Source organism: Numida meleagris, chromosome 2 (assembly GCF_002078875.1).
Source record: "Numida meleagris isolate 19003 breed g44 Domestic line chromosome 2, NumMel1.0, whole genome shotgun sequence".
Taxonomy (NCBI): Eukaryota; Metazoa; Chordata; class Aves; order Galliformes; family Numididae; genus Numida; species Numida meleagris.
In genome coordinates, this window is record NC_034410.1 from 28428197 (window position 1) to 28439353 (window position 11157).

The 11157-nt window shown below is 38.8% G+C and overlaps 1 protein-coding gene across 2 annotated transcripts in view; it reads left to right on the forward strand.

Annotated features, from left to right (window-relative positions):
* The window catches only part of BZW2 (basic leucine zipper and W2 domains 2), a 52433-nt gene extending 42014 nt beyond the window's left edge, over positions 1–10419 (forward strand). For both annotated transcript variants that reach the window (XM_021389142.1, XM_021389140.1), the window contains exons 8-12: positions 83–253; positions 718–864; positions 3147–3285; positions 8221–8343; positions 9963–10419. In XM_021389142.1, the coding sequence (XP_021244817.1) occupies positions 83–253; positions 718–864; positions 3147–3285; positions 8221–8343; positions 9963–9991 (609 nt within the window). In that variant the 3' untranslated portion in view covers positions 9992–10419. The remainder of the gene's footprint in view (positions 1–82; positions 254–717; positions 865–3146; positions 3286–8220; positions 8344–9962) is intronic.

An 11157-nucleotide genomic window follows, 5' to 3' on the forward strand; every position in this document is an offset into this window, starting at 1 on the left:
TTCACTCTTTGAAATTGTTCCTTCCATTTTGTCAAGAGCCCTCATTCATAATTTATTTAACAGAGTATTCCTGTATTTTTAGGAACTATTTCCTGCCAACCGGCAGAATGTGGATCATTTTGCCAAGTATTTCACTGAAGCAGGTCTAAAAGAGCTCTCAGATTTTCTTAGAGTTCAGCAGTCACTGGGGACTCGTAAAGAACTTCAAAAAGAGCTACAAGAACGTCTCTCTCAGGAATGCCCAATTAAGGAGGTAAAGAGTGTTTTACAACTTCTGTTTATATAAGCTTAGTCAAAGACGTAAATATGCAGTAAGTAGAGAGGAACAGATGTGGATATCTCAAAGTCTATTTCTGTTTTTCTTTATGTTATTTTAATTTATTGATAAACTCAGCGGTCTCAACAGATGAAAGCAACAAAACACCCTGTGGGTTTACAAATGCAGTTAACAATGTTTTTGTTTAGTTACGCTTGAGAATGTAGTTCATGTAACTGTTAACTGTCAGGTTGGGCAGGAAGGAGGAGACATACCCAAGTAATAGTAATGTTGCTGAATGAAAACATTCTAAATGCGTCATTTTTGTTCTTGTTCTAATTTTGATTCTTATTTCTATATCAATATGATATTTGTAAGTGGCTGCAAATACTTAATAAGGCAGAGTTATTAGTGGTTGACTGGAAGTGTTGCTAAAGCCAGCATTGTATTTCATGCTTCAGATGGTGCTTTATGTAAAAGAGGAAATGAAAAGAAATGAGCTGCCAGAGCCAGCAGTGATTGGTCTCCTGTGGACCTGTGTAATGAATGCTGTGGAATGGAACAAGAAAGAAGAGCTGGTTGCGGAGCAAGCCCTCAAACATCTAAAGGTACATGCATGAATGAAGAGGGGAAAGGCTTGCTGTGGAATAACAGAATGCATTCTGTAGCTGCCAAGTTTTACTTGTTTAAATCCAGGAGATTTGGTTTTTAGGGCTAACTGTTACCACATGTTGGAGTGTCATGTCCCTTCTTCTTTAGTCACAGTAATACAGAAATGAGGTAGTTCAAATCATCAGTTGCTGTACTCTATCCCCTGAGGTGTACAGTGCAGAGAACCAGGGCAAACTGAGGTGGTTGTAGCTTGAGTGCCTCTGCATTATGTGTTCTCAGCATGCTGTGGCTCCTTGCCTGGGGCACAGCGCTAAACAAATGCTGAGACTCAGAGCTGCTCTGACCTGACTAGTAAGCTTACTGGAATTATCTTTGCAATGTCTTTGCCAGAAGCAAAGATATTTTGGGAGCGTGGTGTAGGGGCACCTGTGCTGGCTTTGCACGGAGCTGGTTAGATCCATGCAAGACTGCTGATCTCAGAACCTGTGAAATGTTTCTTGCTGATATTGAGCATGGGAGCTGGGTAGCTAGTTTTCAACTAATAAGACGGGAGCTGACTTGAGAGTTTCTGCACTGTATAGTGTGGTTACTCTCTAAGCCAGGTACTCTGGCTAAGAGAACCAAATGCACAGAAAGCCAGATGACAGATGGCAATATCACAGTTATTTATTGGTACAAAAGCTCTCATCCTCTTGGGGGAAAAAGGGAGGTGGGAGTCGAATACAGGGTAATCAGGGTCATTGCTGTAATTCGTGTTCCTCAGTCAAATCTGATAGAATTGTGCAGTGCAAGAGACTAGAATTGAGAACAAGGGAAGATAAGATCTTCAGCGAATTCAGTCCATCTAAGCTGTTAAACTATAAGCAAAAGAATGCTCCCTCATATCCAGAACTGCAAATATTTACCCAAAGATAGAAACAATCAGAGCAATCAGTACCTTTTTTTTATGGTAACATGGATCCTAAGCTTGATAGAATTCCTTTTGTCTTTGTATAGATGGCCACACCTGAACCATGTTCCCATGTTGATTTAGCCCATGCTCTGGCTGTCTTTTCTATCTGAATGTGGTTTTTCAGGAGCAACAGTCATGCTAGAAATGCAGTCACTTGAGATCTCATGTAGTCTTTGATGGTAAAATTGAATGCCTTGAAGTCTTCTCCAGCCACAGTGACTCAAGTAATAGTAGAAAGAAAAAGAGAGTTTTCAGGAAGAAGAGAGACGTTCTTTTCTTTTTTTGATGTAATGATGGATCGTATGTCTACTTGAGTTGTAAGAAGGTATCTGTTGATTACTATCTAGTACTGCAGGGCAAATTAAGAAACGTTATTGGAATATTTGAGTACTGGGAATAGAAACATTGCTGTCTTTGTATGAATATTGTTGACCCCTAGGCAACTCTTGATTTGGAGAAAAGACATTCTCATGGATGGGAGAGTCCTCTAGATAGTTTCAGACTACAAACACTGTTGTGGTCTCAGCATTGTGACGCTGGAGCTGCTGACCCATTGCAGTATAACTTGACACAGATGGAAGATAATGCAGCTTTTCTTAGCCGACAATGAGAGGAATCTGATTTTATGCTTCTTTAGTTATTTAGGCACTACTGAGACTTTCAGTTGTCCGTCTGTACCAGTTATTGAGTGAGAAAGGAATGTGAAGAAAGTCAATAGAATGTGGCAATATGAACTTTATTTCTAAACCGAAAAGTTAGGATTTTTTTAAATACATTACTCAACAGTTACAGGCAGTTGCATGTCACAGACTTGTGGATGGGATTGGGCTCTGTTGATGCTACTAAATAAACTGCAGTGTATATTGCCCTACCTCCCTACAACTTCACTAGATAACAGCTAGAAGATTAAAGAGCCAAAATGGGGAAAAGAAGGAATCTTGCCACCTAAAGCCTCCATGAATTTCACCATGTTTTTTTCCAAAATAAGAAATTGTTTCTGAAAATGTGCATATACCTGCCTGAAGAGGAAAAACTCAGTCTGTGGTGTTAGCTATGTTGTAGTCACATTGATCGGGAGCCCTAGTAACACAGATATACACCATTACATCAAGCCTTTGCAAATCCGGCAGAAAAATACCAAACTTTGTTACTGAAAACAAAGAGGGACTGAGCTGATCAGTGCAACAACAATTTAAATAGTAATGTTAATGTATATGTGGCCATTGGATCTGAAGATCAAAGGTAATTTATCTTCAGTTCTGAAAAATGATTTTAATGTTGCCTTAAACATAACATGCATTTTGTCCTACCCTGTCCTCCTTTCAGCAATATGCCCCCCTGCTTGCTGTCTTCAGCACTCAAGGCCAGTCGGAGTTGATCCTTCTCCAGAAGGTGCAGGAGTACTGCTATGACAACATCCACTTCATGAAAGCCTTTCAGAAGATAGTGGTTCTCTTTTATAAAGGTAAAAGTCTATATAGTCTGCTGCTATATACTTCACATGGACGTTGGACCTGGCACTGACTTGATCACATTGAACTAAGTGGAACTAGTTCCACTTAGTGGAACTATTATGGACGTGCATTACAGGCAGGACTGAACTGTTACAAGCAGTTAATCAGAAAGAGATCCCTTGAGTAGCTCCTTTGTAGGTAGACCTTAATTTTGAATTCATAAATCATTATCTGGTGGCACAGTCACTCTCTATGCCAACTGCTCACCTGTGATGTTAAAGGAAATGGTATTCTGTAGATAATTGCATGCTCAAAGGTTATGTTGAACTCTGAAATACTGGATGTTTTCTTAGCTTAAAGGAACGTGTGGCAGCAGGAAAAGTCAAATCAAGCCTTTCTTTCTCTGTTGCGTTTATCTTGCAGTCAAGAAGTATGAGCGGGATCGAAGCAGCGCCTGCAGTCTGAGTGGACTTGTGTCCTAACGTAAAACTAGGACTATGAAAAAAATTCTATTAACTTCTGGCAGCTGTTAATAATAATTATTATCAAACAAAAAAATTAGAGCTTGGTTTTGAGAAATTTAGATGGGGCAAATCCTCTTGGCAGGAAGATCTTTCAGATTTTTGTTACTCCCTCTGCGAGAATATAGCTTTCCTTATGCTTTTACTTTTCCTTTTTCCATTCCTTGATGGCTTCTTGCAGGTGTCATAGTTTGAGGGATTTATTTCTTTTTACTGGGAAATTGACTTTCCTAGCAAGTTTATTCAGATCAGGTTGTCATAGAGTCAAATGATCTTGTACTGTGTATGATGGGTGAGTGCTGAACAGTTTGTTCTGACATTCTTGCTATAAATAGTTGAAGAAGAAAAATCAGCAGGAGTAGCAGCCCAGTATTGATCTTTGTTCGCTCTGTTGTGTCCAGTACACATTCAAGGCAAACAAGTTCAGATTGTTAAAATAATTTAATGGTTTAAGAAGGTGAAACAAGTGAATGAGAGGTTTATTTCAATCCTTGTGTTAATATCCCATGGCCTCAGTGATTTGAATGCAACCTGCAGCAAGTGTTTAATACTGAGTTCTCTTTGGAAAAGAGAATTCACCTTGTACTTGGCAAATGAGCACTGCAGTGGCTGTGCGCTTGAACAGTGAGGGATGATTGAAACAGAAATATTTTTGTATAGGACTCCTTTCAAAATTGTTTTGTAAGTTTTTTCAAAGTTACTTTATCTGCCCGTTTGGTAGATGTACTGTTACCTACCAGCAACTGCAAGCCTGATGTTACAGCCAGTAGCAGTAGGATCTCTCTGAGCCTGGGCAGAGTAAGGAAGTCATCGTCTCCATCTGTTTTAGGGCAGCTTTGGAATCAAGCTGTGTCCATTAGGCAAGGATATGCTTCTGAATTAACTAGGAAAGATTCTGGGAACACTAGTCATTCCATTCTTATTTCTCTCCCATGATATTTATCATGTTTTAGCTACTAATGATTGGTTTGTTGAGAGCTATAAGGAAGATATCAGTCAGAAATGGGGACTGAAGCCTGCCTCTGCTTCGTTTTGGTGCTGGTGGTTCTCACCCTTTCCTTCTCCCAGCTCTGACCTATCCACTAGAAAGAAGCCATCCAGTTCTTTTAGAGATATATACTTTACCATAGATTCTTTGCTGATGACAGGGTATCTCATGTTTCATGTTAACTTTTAGGGGCTTCCTTGTCTATTAATAGCTACACTGGCAGTGAGGGAACAGCAGATGCTTGTGCTGCCCTTCCTGTTCTGCTTCAGCGGTGACTTGTGTAGGATCTGGAGAGGTTTCATAGTACCTTGTGACTTTTTTCTAGTGACAAATGCAGGCATCTGGAGTATTTGTGGTTGGATAGCAGAAGTGCAGCTATTTGCCAGCAGGCATGCAGATGGTTTACTGCCTATTACTCATCACAACTGAGTGTTTCCTGGGCATGAAGATGTTCATCAGTGATGTTAAGCACTAAATGCCTCCCATGCTTTGACAAATTTAGTTGTATGACTATTCTTAAGAGTGCATCCAACATCTTCCATTTCAGTCCTTCCCATTTTCCATCATAAAAGATGCAAATTGTCTTCTTGAATAGTAGGAATCCTGCACTTAAAAGAACTGAATCTTCAAGTTACACTTGACAGACAGGCTTTGGTAGTTTATTTTTAATGGAGTAAAATTATCTTTAAGTAATCTTCATTATTCAAATTCCATTTTTTGATACCCAGTACAAAATTTTCCCAGGAAAAAAATAAAGACCATAACAGTACAGTGAGTGGTATTGTACTGAAAGAGCTCTTGCCTTAAGAGCTCTGTCCCCCAGCTGAGTTATCTGCAGTAGAGTTGAGCTGAAATTTGTGGACTGATTGACTGTGTTGGCAGTTGAAAGCATGCAGCTGTGCCATTAAAAGTAGGAGTGTGTTCACACTGAGTGATTTAGTCCAAAGTCAAGACCTAAACTTCAAGTAACATTCCAGTTAGCTTCTGGGGACTCTGGAATCTCTGTTCTGCAATGTCTGCCGTTCAAGATAGCTGTCCCTGGAGGCACTGCCTGTGGGTGGCTTGAGTGGCAGTTGGCTGCACATGCAGGAGAACCAGCTCTCTGGGGCTGACATCACCTGGGACTGCAGTGAAACTGATGTGCACATGCCCACAAACAACAGGAGTTGAGGTTCAGCTGTTAAAATCTATCTATAATCAAGTTTAATAAGAAATAACAAATACATGCATATAATAAATCATTGCCTTCCTCCTTCCATCCCCCTCAGTGTTCCTATTGCTTCAAAGCAACCTAGAGGTATGATTAACTCACTCTGTCCTGCTTGATTGTTTAATTGAGCACCTTTTGTGCTGACAGGAGAAATACCATCTTGTACGAGCACTGGAGGCATGAATGTAGTTCAGGTAATACTGCTCAGTAATGAGAGTTGTGGTTGTCCTTTTTCTAATTGAAAGCATTTTTTTCTCCTCCATTAGTGTAGGAGGCTTATTGCTATGGGGTTATTATATGCAGGCAAATCCTCATCCACCTGACTTGATTATGTTTTAATCTTTAAGGCACATTGTGAGATTGTATGCTGCTGTAATCAGATTTGGGTTTGGGTAGGGGAAAGAGGTAAGTTTTCCTCTTCCTCTTTGGCAACAGACCCTTAAAGTTTATAGGCTGTAAATCAAGAAAAGAATTTACATAGAGGGATTAAATTCCAGCTTCACAGGAGTCCTTGTGAAATACATTTTAAGCTTGCTAAAAGAAAATCTGGGTTTCTTAAATGCCATAATGCTTTTGAGGTGCTGTTAAAGATGGCTGGCAAATACTTAATGCTAAGTAAAAACCTCTTTCTTAGCTCCAGTGTTTCATTTATTGTTGAGGAAAACTTCAACTTCAGTTGTGGTGTGTCAGGATTTCGGAAAGATAGAGTTCTAACAGAGACACAAAGCTGTAAGTGCAACACAGATGTACTGAAAAACAGCACACAGCTGGTGCAGTCTTGCTTTCCCTGTATTTTCAGCTTACTGTCAATTGCAGCAAACTGCAGAAGAGGCTTTGTTTTGGAAAAGTGTCTGAGAGATGAAGTAACTTCCAGTTGCATGGACTCACTGAAATCCAAATTTTCAGGGAGGTGTTTTGTATTCAGTTATTGTGGGATGTCTTAGAATAGTTTTGAAGTTCAAATGAATCCCGGGTTGCTTCCATCTGTTCATTATTCAACAGCACATGTGATGTGTCTACTCTCAGCCTAATTTGATCAGACGCTTTGGAGTTTTGCTGTCATTTATTTCAGTTTACCGCTTTATCTTCACTGCCACATCTGTTGTAACCTGTAGGTTGCAGAAGAAGTTGATGGTCAGGGTTCACACTTCAGCAAATGAATGCCAAATCAGTGGGACAAAACCGAAGAGTTTGAGGAAGCAGGAAAGCACTCAAAATAGATGTGTTGATTTTGCAGAGCAAGGAAGGGTAATTTTCTTCAAAGACAAGAAGAATGGAAATCTTAATGAGATGCAGAAAGCTGTCTTTAGTCTTTTTATAGAACAAATACAGTTTGATTTTTTTTGTTCTTTCCTCCTGCATTATGTAACTGCCAAAATGCCATCATGGATCCCAGACTTTGCCTCCACAGCCATGAATTACTGAGATATTTGGCTTGGCTGGATCACAGAAGCTTTGTTCTTGAGGCTAGAGGTCTGTTGCTAGACCTAAATCTACATCTGTTGGAAACAATAAGCGTCCTTGCTGTTTGTTAGGGTTTCTTTATTCTGAATTTTATTCAGTCTCACGTTCCCTCATTGACAGTTATTTTGTTGCTGATACTTGACAAAAATGTCTGCTGTGCTGTCCATCTGAGTGATTTCCATAAAGTGGGTGGTCTGAATGAACGGTGGTCTTACTCTTTTAGGCTAATAAATTTTATAAGACTTTAGGTGATGATAATGTCAAAAAATCCCATTAGTTCTCTTTAAACTGTGAAATCAGGAAGTAATATGTTACTTCAGATTTCTAGAATCATGCATAGTTCTGTGATCCAATAGCAAGAAAAAACCTGGTATTTCTTCCTGTGGTGACTTCTAAAATGTGCAGACTGATTTCTAACATTTCTAATCAACCATATTCTGGGTGCACTTAAAGCAGATGAGCACAGAACTTTCCTTTACAAAAGCACAATATCTGGTACTTGATTTTAAGCCTAACACATTTCATTGCATTTGGAATCCTTAATGTCCAACACAAATACTCTGTAGTTAAAACCTAACGTAGTTAATGCAAAGCTTGTTCCACTGTGATCATATTAACTTATTTTTTGCTGCCTTTGAAAAACAAAACCAAACAAAAACAACAAAAAAACCCCAAACCAACAATCAGGCAGTGTCTGTCTTCCACCATCTTCTAACCTCTAAAACATCCACTGACTTTGTACAAATGCTTATCTGTATTTCAGCTGATGTTCTGAGTGAAGAAGCTATTCTCAAGTGGTATAAAGAAGCACATGTTGCTAAAGGCAAAAGCGTCTTTCTTGACCAGATGAAGAAGTTTGTTGAGTGGCTGCAAAATGCTGAAGAAGGTATGGATTTGTTTAAAGAAATATGGTAGTCTCCTGGCAAATCAAATGTGAGCTTTCTCCAGATTTGAGTTGTGCTAGACATATGAAGTATGCAGACTTGGAATGGAAGACAGCAGACACGCCTGCTCCGTGTTGTTTACAGTCATGCTCAAGCCTAACAGCACTTACTACTTTTTAATTGAAGTTGTTGTTATAACTCTCTAAGTCATCAGGCACGACTTGTCAGTAGATATATTCTTAAAGCTTCTACAGGGAGGAAAGAATATTTGGCTGTATCTACGTAGCCAAATGACCGTGCAAGTGTAGAATGTGCTGATGTGCCTGTGCTACCTCACTGTGGCTAACACTCTTAGATATCAATTCTTTTTCTGCTATTGTCACTTGTACTGACTACACTAACATAAGTCTACCCATGCTAAAGCCGTTGAAATTCCTTCTATCAGAACGCACAGGCTAAGATATATGATCTGTGTTTGCTGCTTTAAAGAAGTTACTGGGGAGGGTAACTGCTTTCTTTGGTCCATAACTTATTTGTGCAGTACAAAGAAAAACTAGGTTATTTTGCCTTGAAAAGGAAATCCACATCAATTGGAATGATCAATCCATGTGTAATAGATAGGGATATAGTTATTAGTGTTCATTTGCGTCCATTTGATGTAGATTCTAGGAGAATCTTAGTAATGTATGTAGTAATTTTAAGGGGTAGGCAAGATTAGCAATTCACATATACATGTAGAAATTCAAAAATGGTAGCTCCTTTCACACTTTGGACTACCAATCTTGGTCAAATTCTGTTTGTATGTCTTTCTGTTCCTCTTTATTTTTACCCTTTTTCGCATAGTTCATCTCCCAGATGTACTTAATTACAAAGCCCAGTACTACTAAAAACAGAGTGTTGTAGTTAGAACGTGCAGGTCATGTTTGCGCTGAGAAATCTGACCTAACATGTTACGTTTGTGTCAGCAGGCTCTTTCCTGTCAGGTGAATGCGCAGAAATACAATATGATGCAAAGTAGCTTTAGGTGACAAAAACACTATACATGTTCATACTTATAAATTACTTTAATGTTTTATTACATAAATAATAAAAAATCTTGTTTGTACAGATTCCTTACCTGCTGTAGACTAATACGCTGTATGATGATAGTGACTGATATTTGCAGAGCAAATAGTTAAAAGGATAGCAGTACGGTTTACTTGCAGAGACTAAAAGAGCAAGAAAATAACGCTGATTCTTTATTAAACTCTGCTTAGATATTCGTGGGTTGTCTCTGCAGATGAGGAACAGAATAATTTGTAGTGAGTTAGAATTGAAGAATCGTGGAATAGGAATCCTAAATTGGAAGGAATGCATGAAGGTCATGCAGTGAAACTCATAGTGTAACTAGTAACAGAATCAAGGATTACCTGACAGAATGTAACAGTGTAGAACCTGATCTTCTGGAGTTTACTCTTCTTTCTGATTTACCCTGCATAATCTGTTAACTTTTCCTATGAGGTACTAGATGTGATGAAAACTTTCATTTGAATTTTGGAAGGATATTTGGTTATTCCTTTATAGAACTGCATCACTATTCTTGTGCAACCTGCGTGAAATATCTTACTTTCTTCTCTTCTAGAATCAGAATCTGAAGGAGAGGAGAACTAAGACGGTTCAACAAAGCACAGACTCAATCTAGATTAATGCCAAATGCGCTTGGGAATGCCATACTGTTCAAGCAAAGAGGCTTTACTTCAGTGTCATACAGAAAATTTTAGGCTAGGCTTTCCTTTTGTTTAGAAGAATAAAGGTTTTTAATGGAGCCCTGAGGCATTAGATGCTTTACTTGGGACTCTACCTCTGGCTCATTGTACTCTAACTTAGGCAAAGACATTCAGCAAGGAGCCATATAAGAAAAGTGAAATGAAATACTTATGGACTCCTTTTTATTAACAGTCTTTTTCAGGTACTATGGTATATGAACACTCCAATTTCTGTTTATAGAACTGTTTGGTCTGTGTTTGTAGCTCAATATTGGCTTGTGTATGTGATTTGACACCACCACATTTTTTTGAATAAATGGCTTTTATATCTTAGTTTTGTGGTGTTAGCGTGTGTTTTACAAGTTTGGTTTGCCACCAGGTTTTTACAGTTCCTCGAGTGAAAATTATACACAAGAGTGTCAAGAGTTGGTTTTCATACTTCTTATTCACAAAATCAACATCAGTAGTTAATTGGTATCGATGGACAAACGAGTGAGATTCCATAGCAAATGCCGGTATATTCAATTAATTGTAGCAATGTACAGAAACAAATCTCTGTAGGCTTAATTTTGCATGTACAAAATTTGTGCAAATAAATAGAATAATGTGGTGTTCTCAGTACAGACTGCACTCAGGTATTGATGCTGGCTAGATTTTGTGAGGAAAAAGCATCTCGTTTCAGAAGCATTAATTTGAAAACATGCATGATTGTGTAAAATCAGACGTATTTATTCCTGTGTGATGTTACAGGTTACAAGGTATTTGACTGAAGTACACAAATGAACATATAGACTTCTCATGAGAGCTATCCTGCTTTCTTTAATATTCCCTTATGCCTTGATGTTATGTAATTTGCAACTCCAGTGCCTGGGACCTAACTAAGATGTTGTGTGCATAGAGCCAGTGCACAGCTTTGTAAATGCATGCAAGCCTCAAGCCCAGAATTAGAGATCTGACACTGAGGGAATGCTCACCTGATGCTCAGCATCAGAGCTGCTGGAGTTCATGGATGTGAGCTGAACAGCGATGTCCTGTGTAGCACAGTCTCCTGACTTGCCCTCTTTCTTTTTC